This window comes from Chiloscyllium punctatum, chromosome 20 (genome assembly GCF_047496795.1).
Source record: "Chiloscyllium punctatum isolate Juve2018m chromosome 20, sChiPun1.3, whole genome shotgun sequence".
NCBI lineage: Eukaryota > Metazoa > Chordata > Chondrichthyes > Orectolobiformes > Hemiscylliidae > Chiloscyllium > Chiloscyllium punctatum.
Genome location: NC_092758.1, coordinates 8,253,286 through 8,267,749, shown reverse-complemented (window position 1 = coordinate 8,267,749; position 14,464 = coordinate 8,253,286). Strand labels below are relative to the sequence as shown.

The window sequence follows — 14,464 nt, the reverse complement described above, 5'->3', positions numbered from 1 at the left end:
CAAACAATACAAATGTTTATCCCAATCATTCGGATAATCCTGACAGTATGCTCTTAACATGGCCGTCAAGGTCAGATGTCACCTTTCTAAAGCTCCCTGGGATTCAGGATGATATGCCCTTTTTAAAAAAAAATTGTATACGTAGGCTACCCATGAGTTTTTTAAACAGCCTAGCAGTAAAATTAGAACCTTGCTCTGACTAATCTCTCTGGGTAGCCCATAGCACGTGAAGAAAGCTACCAACTCCTCTCTCCCCCCTTTTTACATCGATAACCCATAATGGAATTGCATCTGGAAATCTGGTAGACAGATTCATTATTGTTAACAATTACTGGTTCCCACTTTTAGTTCTCGGGATGGTCCTACACAATCAATTAAAAGCGTGAAAGATTCTTCAAATGCAGGATTTGGCAACAACGGTGCTGGTTTTATTACTGCCTGTGGCTTACCTACCATTTTGCACATATGACACGTATGGCAAAAGTTAACCACATCCGTGTGCATTCCAGGCCAATTATCATAATTTTGCACCTTAGCCTGAGTCGTTCGTACACCTGGGTCACCTCCGACAGGTAGTTCATGTGCTATTCTTAACAATTCCTCTCTGTATGCTACCAGAAACATAATCTGCTGCACTTCAGCCAATTTCTCCTCTGCACTAACCTGCCGTAGTCTTCATTTCCATCTTAGGATTCTAGCTTTCAGATAATAGCCCTGAGGAATATTCTCTGCCTCCTTTTCGGAGTATACATCCACAATATATCTTTTACCATCTTTTGTTTCTGTTGGAAGTCCCTTAGCCTTTCAGAACTAAAGACTTCTGCCTGACCCTCTGCCTGTTCAGGTTTTTCCTGCGCCATGACATCAAACAGGGTTTCCAATAACTGAACCTTCACTCCTTCGTCATTCTCTTTAGTTTTTGTTTCACGCTGTGAATTGAGATACAAGGATCTTGTTGCTACACAGTCTGGGAAAATACGAGGATATTTTTCTTTTAACTCTCCAGTTTCTTGATCTTCCTTGGGCTTCTCCACAGTATCGGGAGTCACTCCCACCTTGTACCCTGCTGAATCATTCTCAAGAGCAAACTGGATTCCTGGAACTGACACACTGTCAATCACTCCCATTGTTACTTGCCCAGTCTTGAGTTGGCATTCCAACCTGATTTTACATCGGGGAACATTAAATTACTGTCCATCGATCCCACAAGTTACCACAATGTCGGGAAACAGATCAGAAAGAGTGCGGATTAACTCATCTCTTGCTATTGAAGACTGGTTCGATCCTGTACCTTTGAAAATTATAACGTCTTGCCCTTCTTTCCCTGTTCATTCTGAGTAAATTTTACCCACAGGGACAAATCTTTTATCGAGATCAGGTATAAATCCATCTCCAGCCGCAGCCTAGGCTGTGACTCTCCTGCAGTTCCTTGGCTCTTCTTGGGTTTCCTTTACTACTTTTACCAATGCCACTAGCTTTGTTCCTTTTCCCACATCATTTCCCTCAGAGCTCTTTTTTTAACGACCAGCACTATGACCTTACATGCCCGCCTTCTGGCAGTGAAAATACCTTTTCCCAGTGCCCTTCTGAAACCACCAGTACTGTAATGTTCTGAGTCTCACACCATTACAATGCAACCACCTGAGGCCTTTCACCTCCTTTCCACCCTCTTGGGCTGCTTTAACCTGCGGTGTTCTCTACTCTTTGTTTTGTAGTGTAGGATTTCCCCTCCTCCCAACTACTATCCCTCAAAGGATGAAATTCTGGCCAGAAGCTTGTGTTATGAACCAACACGTATTCATCAGCTAAATCTGCTACCGTTCTCACTTCCTGAAATTACTGTTCCTTTACGTGAATTCTTATAATCTCTGGAAATGAGCTTTTAAACTCCTTCAGCCGAATAATCTCTCTTAGAGCCTCAAAGGTCATATTTATCTTCCAGGTTCCCACCCATCTATCAAAATGAGTATGTTTAATTCTTTCAAACTCAACATAAGTCTGACCTGGTTCCATCTTTATATTTCTGAACTGCTGTGTGTATGTTTCTGTACCAAATCATAAGCACGTAAAATAGCTTGTTTGACCTCTGCATAATCTCTTACTCCCTCATCTGACATCTCAGTAAATACCTCACTAGCTCTGTCTACAAGTTTAGTCTGAACTAGCATTAGCCATAAATCCTCGGACCACTCCATCTGCCGAGTCAATTGTTCAAACGAAATAAAGAAGATCTCTACAGCTTTCTCATCAAAATGTGGCAGAGTTTTGACATATTTGTATACCTCACCACCTTCTCTTTTAATCTCCAAACTGTTCACTTAACTGTGCTATCCACATCACAACTTCTCAAGTTCAAATTCTCTCTCTTTTTGCTCAGCTAAGAACCTTCTCTCTCTTTCTTTTTCCTCTCTCTCTCTCTCTCTCTCTCTCTCTCTCTTCTGTCTCTCTTTATCTCTCCCTTTCTTCTCACTCTCTTTGGGCAGGTAAGAACATTCTTTCTCTTTTGTTTTCCTCTCTTTCACTCTCTTGCTCTCTCTTGTTCTTCTTTGTCCTTCTCTAACTCTCTCCCTCTCTCTCTTCTTGTTTATCTTCCAACTCAATTTTCTTGAACTGTAATTTAACTTTTTCTAACTCTACTGCACGTGCCTGTTTCTCAAACTCACCTAAATGTTTGAGTAATTCCCTTACAATTTCTGCTTTACTTTTGTCCTTGATTAAACCCAAATCTAACTTCTTTGCTAATTCTAAAATTATGGTTGTTTACTTTCCTTCTAAACTTTCCTGGCAAATTTGAGAATCATCTTCAAACACCAGAACAACTTTAGCAACTTTAAAAGCCAATTCTCTCACTTTTCATTTAAACAACCACAAGTCACCAAAATTAAACAAATTGCCTCACTTACATTTTATTTAAAGATCGAGGACACTAACCTGCAAGTGTCGAAATCCACTGGACCTTTTCATACTCCAAATCTATTCAGCTCTATTCAAATCTCAGATTGGATCTGGCTAAACCTATTCAAATCGCGGACAAAAGCCCCTAAACTGTTGTGACACGGGGTAGTTTGCTAATTTAAACCCATTACAGAGAGAAGCTCACGTAGCACAGTAATCTGATAAATTTTGTGAAGCAAAGAACTATCCCAGAGGTCACCATTTAAAGTAAGAATTAACATTCTTATTCTTTAATCCAAAAGAGAACATTAGACAAGTATTTACAACTCCTTTCTCTTAAACCAAGCTTTTACCTTCCACTTCATAATTCTGATCTGATGAAAAAACTCCGATTAAGGTTAACAGAAAAATAAAATCATTTTTCAAAACCAATCAGCTTTTTACATTCTCATTTGTACGTTTTCCTCTGTAGATGTTTTTATAGGTCAGCTTCGATGCTGTGCTGCATAATTTCTCATGGACAGGTACCTTTCAGTGAGCTCTTCGGCTATCAGTTTATACTTGTTGTGTTCTTAGCAGTACTCCCCCTAACTGTTCAATATGTCCGATTTCATACCGTAAAACATCCGATCATTTCATTAGTTTGATGTTGTCAAAATACTAAATTCAAATTTGATTGGAGTTTGTTGTCTGGGGCATAATTTAAACTGATTGGTCGAATTTAAGTTTGTATTTGTATCGTAGCAACTCAGCTGCACTGGTGGTTTCACAGTCAAATGTTACATTTTAAATTCTTTCGGCAGCCTCTGTGCGTCTTTAAAGCCACACCAGCTTCCAGGAGAAAGTGAGGACTGCAGATGCTGGACATCAGAGCTGAAAATGTCTTGCTGGAAAAGTGCTGCAGGTCAGGCAGCATCCAAGGAGCAGGAGAATCAACGTTTAGGTCATGAGCCCTTCTTCAGGAATGAGGTAAGTGTGCCAAGCAGGCTAAGATAAAAGGTAGGGAGAAGGGACTTGGGGGAGGGGCATTGGAAATGCGATAGGTGGAAGGAGGTTAAGGTGAGGGTGATAAGGTGAGGGTGATAGGCCGGAGTGGGGGTGGGGGTGGAGAGGTCTGGAAGATGATTGCACGTTAGGAAGGTGGTGCTGAGTTTGGGGGTTGGGACTGAGACAAGGTGGGGGGAGGGGAAATGAGGAAACTGGAGAAATCTGAGTTCATCCCTTGTGCTTGGAGGGTTCCTAGGCGGAAGATGAGGTCAGCTTCCAGTCTCTCTTAAAGGTACATTAAAAACCTACTCCTTCATAACAGCAGCTGTTGTGATTGGAACCCTATGCACATTCATAAACATTCATTCATTTCCTCCTTAAGAGTCCATTTGCAGCTCTAATATTCACAGTACCTCAGATGCTTCATCTCGAAGGAACATCTGCCAAATGCACCTCTTCATATCAGTCCTGTTAAAATGTTGACATTTGTCTGCAGGTGCACAAATTGCAATTTTAACATAAATCCGCAAATTCATTCGACCTCATGGTTTCAAAGAAATATAGCTTCTTATATGTGTTCATTTATGTGGAGTTCCATGAAAGATCTTGTACTCTTCTTATTGCTCCCCTCCAAAGAACTATGTTTCTATTCCCATAGAGTAAGAGTTGAGCTTGTTCACAATCCACAAGAAGACCTGCAGCAATTTAGTAATGCTCCTTTCACTCTACTTCCATACTTCTGATCTCCACCATCTTGTGCAGTAGGTAAATAGTAAAATCGTGATTTGTAATTTCAAATCCAAGCCACGCATCATTTTGAATTGGAATTGCATCTTAATTGTTTCATTGTGCTTGAGGGAATATTGTGGAATTCCGGTGACCGTCTGTTCTAGTAAGGTGGCACATGTTCAAAAATCCTGCTCACCATCAGCTTTCCCCGAAAAACATTGAAGAGAAAAAAAACATGCTGGCCTTTAAAATGACAACAACATTCCATGAAAGGCTGCAACACAATTGCCGTTTTTACTGAACATAAAAGTGCTGTAGGAACTAAGCGTGCCTGACAGCATCGGTGGAGAGGAGCACATTTACTTTTCTGAGCCCAATGACTCTCTTCTACAGACGATGCATTTCACAGTCTTGGGGTTTGTTAAATGATTTGGTTCGCCAGCTGGTTTTTATTGCAGTGACACCAACAGTACAGGTGCAATTCTTACACCAGCTGAAGTAACCATGACGGACTTCCCTTTAGTTTCCTATATCTTGCATGAGGTGTAGTGACCTTCAGGTTAAACCACCACCAACTGTCTTCTTTTAATGACAGAACAGTTCCATGGTTCTCTGAGATGATGGCGACTTTATCTTATTGTGTTTTTATATCAGATTCCCAGGATCCACAGTATTTTGACTTCACAGTTATTTGCACTTCCTTGAGTTGGTTGCGTGAATGCAATCCTACCCATTTCCATCATTCACGTACATAAATGCAGGTAAACCTCTTTGAAACTACAATAAAATCCATTCACACATCACCCCTATTCTGACGTTAATAACACATGATTAAGCAGCACCTTAAATTTTAGAAAAAAATCTTATCGTGTTTTTGTTTACAAAATCTTGAAGAGCATCATGTTATTACTATCTCTGTGAACATTTCCAGACTTAAAGCTCTGGAAGAAATATGTAATCCTCCAATTCTAGCCTGTTATGCACCTTCGATTTTAATCATTAGCCAATGGGTGCCTTGTGAGACGGCCTAAGTAGTGTTTCTGAAATATCTCAGAATCCTTTAAAAACCAAAAACTGTGTTTTTGCAAACAGTTGCCAATCTACCGTATCACCTGCTCATTCAGGTAGATCACAGTTTTATATTTGTTATTCTCACTGCAGAACCAGTTTGTCACATAAGGATAACTTAACAGCGTGAGATAAAAGGCAAACTGTTGTTGCTATAAGACACACATTGTCTAATATGAATGTGTAAATACTGGAAATGCTCAGCAAGTGTGGCTGCATGTGGAACAAAAGTCACGGAGTTAGCATTTTTCTTCGTGGTCTTTAATCAGAAATGACTCTGATGCAAGATCTTTTTCTGAAGAATTTACTTTTTTGTACAAATGGTGCCAGGTCTATTGCTTTTTCCGGAATTTTCTGCTTTTGTCTCTGATTTTCAGCGTCCAAATTATGTTATTTTGACTCAGTTTTGTAGCCTCAGTCCACTGACTAGAAGTATTCACAAACTGCGATGACAGCTAAGATTAGCCCCACCGAAGAATTCACTGCCATTTACTTTTATTCAATTAAGTACATTCTTTCAGTATGTTTACAATGTTATTCTATCATTGAACGGGAATTGAATTATTCAGACTTTCCTGTCACGACCCAGCAACAAAATCGCCCGTTATCTAATTGGGGTTGGTCCAGAGGGCGATCTGCACTTTGCATCAATGATACTGAGTCACAAAGTACATAATTAGGGTTATCAGGATCTCAGTAAAGCTTTGTGTCCTAGGCATCCAATGATGAAACGGAAAATGTAATTATGGGAATGTAAATGTAATGCTGCATCAATAAATATGAGCAATATTAAAAGTAGCATCATATTATCAGTTGTTATGTTGCACCTGTGGTTTCTAAGAGGATTTTAAATTGCGCACTCCGAAATCATCCGTTGCCTTCTATTACAATGAATACGGAACAGTCCAGCTTTAAGAACAGTTGCTGCAGTTATTGGTTGAGGCTGTTCGTGTCGCTGTCTACCAATAAGAAGCACATCAGAAGACAGGGATCTACAGAACCTCTCATCCGAGCCGCTGAAAGACAGACCAGAAACGAAGAGACAGACGTTGCGTGTTTATATACTGTGCGGCCATGTTCGTGAAATCTTCCCAGGTTCGGTGTTAGCATATATTCCCGTGGTAAGACGGTGTAAAAAGCAAGACTGGACGACATATCGACATTTTTACATCAACATTCGCCCGAGAACAATGACAATACTACGCAGGACATCTTTTGTTTTGCTGCTTTGGACATCAAACCTGGTTTTGGGAGAAATTCGCTACTCGATTCCCGAAGAGAAGGAGCACGGGGCTTTTGTTGGCAATATCGCTGAGGATTTAAAATTAACTCTTTGGGAATTATTGTCTCGTAAATTTCGGCTCGTCTCTGATGAAAGAAGGCAGTACATGAAGGTAAATATGGAAGATGGGGTGTTGTTTGTGAATGAACGGATCGATCGAGAGCAGATTTGTAAGCAGAGCTCTATCTGTTCCCTTTCGTTTCAATTAGTGCTTGATAATCCTCTGGAAATACATCCGGTTGCAGTGGAAATACTAGATATAAATGATAATTCTCCCAGATTTCCGAACCCTGAATTTCTTCTGCAGATCAGTGAGTCAATTTCAGTAGGAGCGCGCTTCCCTGTCGAGAGCGCGTTTGACCCGGACGTCAGCACGAATACAATTAACACTTACCAGGTCAGTCCGAATGACCAGTTTGGCCTCAGAGTTCAGACACGGACTGACGGGTCAAAAAGTGCCGAGTTGATATTGGAGAAGCCCTTGGACCGTGAACAACAGTCGTCCTTTCACCTTATACTCTCCGCTGTTGACGGTGGGATACCGCTGAGATCTGGAACAAGCAGGATACTGATTACTGTCCTTGACGTCAATGATAATGCACCTGTATTCGATCATGAAACATACAAATGCAGTGTAGCGGAAAACTCCCCGAAAGGGACCTTGGTGATAACCGTACATGCTACTGACATTGATGACGGCAAGAATGGTGAACTGAAATATTACTTCACCAGCCACGTTTCCCAAAATATTCGAGATTTGTTCAACTTGGACCCGGAAACTGGAGAGATTACAGTTCAAGGAGTACTGGACTTTGAGGAATCAAATGTTTATGAACTTGATGTAGAAGCTGTGGACAACGCTGATGCAGGTATGGCGGGACGTACAAAAGTTATGGTTGAACTAATAGACATAAATGACAATGCCCCAGTATTGGACGTGACATTGGTGTCCAGCACGGTGCAGGAAGATGCCCCTCCAGGTACAGTTGTAGCACTGATCACTGCTATAGATTCAGATTCTGGAGAATATGGACACGTAGAATGTCACATTCCAGTAGATATTCCGTTCAAACTTCAAAGAACATCGAGAAATGGCTACAGGTTGGTTACAAGTGATAAATTGGATCGTGAAACTGTCCAGACGTATAGCATTCACATTTCAGCCTGGGACGGAGGATCTCCCTCTCTGTCAACAAATAAAACACTCTTAGTGTCCATTTCCGACATTAATGATAATGCGCCGAGATTCACACAATCCTCATATAACGTCTATTTGATGGAAAACAACACTCCAGGTGCTTCTATATTTGCGGTCACTGCTTGGGATCCAGATTCAGACCAGAATGGAGAGATAATCTATTCTATTCTGAACACTCGCACTGGAAGCGTACAGAGAACGTCGTATGTTACCATCAGTTCTAAACATGGGAGCATTAATGCCCTGCATGCCTTTGATTATGAAAAGTTGAAACATTTCCAGATCAAAGTTCAAGCTCAGGATAATGGGTCTGTCAAATTGAGCAGCACTGCCTTCATAAATGTCATTATCTTGGATCAGAATGACAACGCTCCTGTTATTGTTTCACCTTTAACGTGGAACAGCTCAGCATCAGTAGAAATTCTGCCACAATCAGTATATCCCGATTATTTGGTCACCAAATTAATCGCGACTGACAACGATTCTGGTCAGAATTCACGGCTTTCTTATCACTTGCTGGGGGCTAATTATCCCAGGCTTTTTACTGTGGGGCTTCGGTCTGGGGAAATTAGAGCAACACGGCGTTTAAGTGAGGAAGAAATTAGCGCAGCAAAGCTGATAGTCTTCGTGAAGGATAATGGAGAACCAAGTCTATCCACTACCGTAACGATCTCATTTAATATTTTATCAAATTTTACAGAAAATTCGACACAAAGAACTGAGGAATATGGACAGTCGAAGAAGTTTTTTTCCAATCTTAATGGTTACTTAATTATTATATTAGGATCAACTTCCCTTTTGCTTTTTGTAACCATAATTGTTCTGGTTATCCTGAAGTTTAACCAAGATAAAAATACTGCTGTAGACAACGGTCGCACAGTTTGTTGTTGCTCAAATCGGACTTTGAATGATACCTTTAATCGTACGCCTGCACCAAACGAAGCATTTAATTATACCCAGTCTGCTCAAACTAAAGGTTATCGCTTTGCTATAAGTTTGTCTCCGGAGTCATCAAAAAGTGATTTTCTCTTTTTAAAGCCCTGTAATCCTCCATTGCGTTTCAGTGATTTGGATGTACCAGACATAAGCACCGGATAATTTACAAAATAATTTACAAGAAGTTCCATTATTGGTATAGCAGTAACAAACTTTGTTAAATAGCTGTGTGATAAGGACTGCATTCATGGGTAAGTTTTATTTCAGCGCATAGCTGTTTGCAAAATTAATTAAATTGTTTCTTGTTGTTCCTAATTTTCAATTATGCAAATTATACCGAGCACTAGATGACAGCTCTGAAACATGCATGTGAGCATGAAATCAGCTTTGCAATTATTCATTGTTTGACATTGTTGAAATATACAAAATATTATCTGTGAATTCCAGTCCGCAGTTTCCTGTTAAGCATGAATTACAAGTGAACTGAACTGGTCAATACGATAACAATAATCTCTGAACTTTGGTTGCATCTGTAACTTGTTGTATAACTATGAACTATATTGCAGATGAAAATTTGAATAACAATTTTCAGGTCTATCATTGTATCCACTCAGAATTCGACAGTGTTCAGTAAATGTTCTGCTGGAAAATTGTATCTATTTGACCTAGAAGAACTATCCAAGAATTGGACATGATATATTAAGGATAAATCATTTTATACAGTTTTGATTTAAAGCAATTTTTTTTTGCGGGCTGGGATGGGGTGGTAGGAGGCTGAAGGTTAGTGGTTAGCTTGTTTCATAAAACATTAACAAACATAATATATAACTTACCATAGCATTGATCTCGTATTCACAGAAGTGATCAGTTTCCATTTGAATGCTACTGTCACATTTCTTTGCAACAACCTTTCAGTCAATGAATTCTATTTTATGGCAGCATTGCACAAAAGAGTTGTCCCCCCCTCCCCTAAATTTTCTTCTGAATTATGTTCGTTATTTTAAATTTGGTTAATCTCCTTTTTTTCTGATAAGCCAATTTTGTTTTCTCTCATATTGTCCCAAAACCCATCAACATTTTGGCTAGATCTCTTAAATCTTTTCCCAAAATTTGCCACACTATGGCATTAATGTAAGATTACCATTCTTGGATTTCTTTACCTTCTGCAAGAGATTTACAAAGTTACTGAAATGGGAGGAAGTGCGGGCTGCAGATGCTGGAGATCAGAGTCAAATTTACAGAATGTACAAAGTTCACTTCAACTAGCCCCCCCTCCCCCACCCCCCGCCCCACTCTATCAAGGACATGCAAGTCCTGGGCCTCCACCTCCAAATCCTAGCCATCCGACGACTGGAGGAAGATCACCTTACCTTCCGCCTTGGGATCCTCCAACCACACGGAATCAATGTAAATTTCACCAGTTTCCTCATCTCTCCTACACCCACCTTATCCCAGATCCAACCCTCCAACTTGGCATCACCCTCTTGTACTGTATTACCTGTCCATCTTCCTTCCCATTTATCTGCTTCAACCTCCACTCTGACCTATCACCATTTCCTTCATCCACCTATCGCATTCCAAGCTACCTTCCCCCAGCCCCACCCCTCCCATTTACCTCTCAGCCCTCTTGACCACCCCCCCCCCGACCCAAATTCCTGATGAAGCACTTATACTCTCCTGCTCCTTGATGCTGCCTGACCGGCTGTGCATTTACAGCACCACATTTTTGACAAAGTTACCGAAATGCTCTGGTCAAGATTGGATATATAAATCAAGAAGAACATATTTCGTTGTTGCATGTCATTTTGCAATATATATTATCAGATTTAAAATGAAAGTGATTAAAATTGTGCACGTGTCTGACATTCTTATTGACTCAGTTTAATTTTAATTTTTCTGTTCAATTACTTAAGTTCTATAATGTAAGCTTTATTCTGTAAGAAATACAGAAACCATTTATCATGCTTAATATATTTATACAATATAGAATAGTGATGCTGATGTGATTGACTGTATGACACAAACAGAAAAATTAAGAAGTTCCGGTGCGCTATAATTTCAAGATGCATCTGTGAAGTACAGTAATGGTGTAAATTGTTTGAGTAACTCCAATCAATCTGTTTTTAAAAAATCTTCTATCGATTTATACTATTCTAAATAAGATTCAAATGACATCCTTTGCGACTTTGTGACCTTGGTGCCGTAACTCTTTTTGACCTTCATGACATCTTTGAAACCTTTGTTATGACGTGATCTTTCAACCTGTTTCGTCTCTCGTACTCTGCATGACCATAACTTGTTCAGAAACTGAGCTACATGATAGCTCAAGTATCGGATATATTTATTCAATGTTTGCTCCACAGCATTATCTAATTCAACGCCAAACATCTGTGCTTTTTCTGAACTTTTTGAACCTCGAGCATTTCTATCTTGATGACTTCACACCCCGAAGTTCGCCAAATTCCATTTATAATACTGCAAACAAGCAAGGTAATCCTTATTGTCATTCATTCCCAACAACGCATTGCTTCACCATTGTTCCAGTTCCTGAGGTTTTTTTTTGTGTGTGTAAGGGTCTCAATTGCCTTTGTTTAATCAATGCGAATATCTAACATCCCTTGGGGCAAACTCAGTGCGATTACAATTTTAAAGAATACCTTCCAAATGTATGACACTTCCATCTACAAGGCCAAGGCCATCAGATATATGGGGACACCACCTCACGCAAGTTCCCCTCCGCAGGACTCACAAACCAAACGGGTAATATATGAGTTTTCCTTCAGTGCAATTGGCTCAAAACCTTGGAATTGCACCCACACCCCGTACTCCCGACTGATAGAATTGTGGACGGAGGTAGGTATTGTAGATGCAAGAGACTAGAGTCATGATTAGAGTGTTGCTGGAAAAGCACAGCAAGTCAAGCAGAATCCAAGAAGCAGGAAAATCGACGCTTCGGGCAAAAGCCTTCCATCTCAACTCCTCCAATATCTTAGTCAAAATCTAACCTTTAGTCTAAGACTTGATGAAACCTTTTTTTTTTATCATCCAACGAATATCCTTACTCTGTTAATTTCACAGTCTCGCGCGTTCAGTGGTCTATACATGTTTTTGGTCGCATTACCTCTCTGCAATTACATTTGCATGAAAGTTTAATTTTCCTGCTCCTCGGATGTTGCCTGACCTGCTGTGCTTTTCCAGCACCACTCTAATCTCGACGGAACTGCGGGCCTACCTATTGCAGATGGACTGCAGCGATTCAAGAATGCAGATCACCACCAGTTTCTCAAAGACAACTTGCAGCAGCCAAACAATTGTGATTTATTGCCAATACCAATGTGCTAAGAGTGAATAGTAAAAACAATCGTCCTTTCTCACTTTTATGCGGCAACTGACATTGTATTTTTCAATCAAGCTAAAAAAAGCAGATAATGTAAATCTGAGTTCAAAGCAGCAAGTATTCGAGAAATGGAATATCTGCAACTTTTGTGGAGCGAAAAAAAACCTTAACGTTTGTCATGACACTGATCAGAACTATAAAGCTTGAAATGACTGTTTTAACGCTGAGAAGGATACTATCATGGAGCGAATGGAGCAGATAATCCTGAAGGTGCCAGAGCAAAAGACAAAGGGTATTCTAATACTCATAAAGGAAACATTGGCATGTACAGTGATATCGTGCAAGTGATAGATGAGAAAATGAATCTGTTGTTCTGTGAACAAAGCCAATAAGACACAAACAAGTCAGACTTGTGGCATGCTGCAGGGCGTTCCAAACAGGGTGGAAACCAATGGCCATCCGCTGAAGTTATTGAATTCAATGTTGAGTCTTAGAGGCTATAGAGCACTTAGTTACAATTGAACTGGTCTCCCTTCTTGGTGAGCCTCGGGTTAAACCATCATCAGTCACACCTCGCCAATGAAAAAGCAAGCCTATAGTCCATTAGACGATGGTGACTTGACCTTTACGTTAGCTCAGTTGGCTGGACGCCCGTTTTGTAATACCAGCAGTATGTATTCACTTCCTACAACGCCTAAGGTTACCATGAAGGGGTCTCTTTCTGAGCCTTTTTGATAGTTTCAGGAGTGGGTAAACTCCCATGACAAACAACCACATGTTGTCTGTTTATAATGAGAACAGTTCATCGGACTACTACAGCTTTAGGGCCTAAATGCATTTCTGAAACTTCATATACTATGGCTCTTATCTCATTTCCGTTTATTTAGAACAGTTTCTTCACGAACTAAAAAAAATTTCATACTGTAATATTCGAATATTCGACTGAGAGTACTTTTTTTTACATGGCCCATAAATTGCAGTAATTTCAATACATTTCAATTCATGTTGTATTCCAATACTACAAACGATTTGTAGTTATTGCGGATCTCCTGAGGTCTCAGCTTTACATCTGTTAATTTCGTATTTAAAAAATATTGATTTCTCTAATCGTTGCAACTTTCCGAGATATAGAGCCCCCTAGTCCAGACAATGCACACTCCGGGTCTTGACCTCTACTTCAGAGGCTTTCTGTTGCCACCGGCACCAACTGTTGGTAGTCATGCCATCCACTATCGAAGTCAAATCTTGTGAAAATCCTTTACTCAATTCACGCATCTCAGCTCCACCAATAGTTTAGGCAACATCTAACTTTTAGTCTAAGACTTGATCAAACCTTATTTTTTGTTTCGTCCAACGAGTTTCCTTACTCTGTTAATTTAAAAGTCTGACATGTTCAGTGGTCTAAGCACGTTTCTGATCACAATATCTCTCTGCAATTAACTTAATGAATTATAAGCAAAAACGCCAACTTTTTAATCTTCAAGAATTCTTCTTGTGATTTAGTACTACTCAAAGGTAGCATAACTTGTGCTTACTACACTGAAATAGGTCACTAGAAATCAAGCCTCGCTTTTCCTTGACTCGTCATGAAATATAAAGATTATATGAAAGGATAGAATTTCACAATTTTCCTGTCTTTTCGACCTGATTTGAGATAAAGCATGCATCACATATCTGCCCTTAACAAGAATTACATTTAATTACAAATTAATACGTCAAAGTCACATGACAACAAGTTGAATAGTCGATATATAACTATACTAGGTAAAATTCTAACCCCTTTTCATGGCTGTCCAGATACATATAAACAGTCACACAAATATCGGTGTTATGGGCGGAGGGTAAGATTGGGAAAGCAGTTCAATGGTCTCTGTCCTCAAGGCTCACAGAGATTATGCTTATGGTTTGGCAGGATTTATAGAGTCATAGAGTCATAGAGATGTACAGCGTGGAAACAGACACTTTGGTCCAATTCGCCCATGTCGAACAGATATCCCAATAAAATCGAGACCCGCCTGTCAGCACATGGCCC

General features: G+C 40.0%; 1 protein-coding gene across 1 annotated transcript in view; it reads left to right on the top strand.

The window, feature by feature from the left end:
• The window catches only part of LOC140492301 (uncharacterized), a 36,199-nt gene extending 25,258 nt beyond the window's left edge, over positions 1–10,941 (top strand). The window contains exon 2 of the mRNA XM_072591253.1: positions 6,650–10,941. Coding sequence (XP_072447354.1) covers positions 6,650–9,257 — 2,608 coding nt within the window. The 3' untranslated portion in view covers positions 9,258–10,941. The remainder of the gene's footprint in view (positions 1–6,649) is intronic.
• Positions 10,942–14,464: the final 3,523 nt, after the last annotated feature.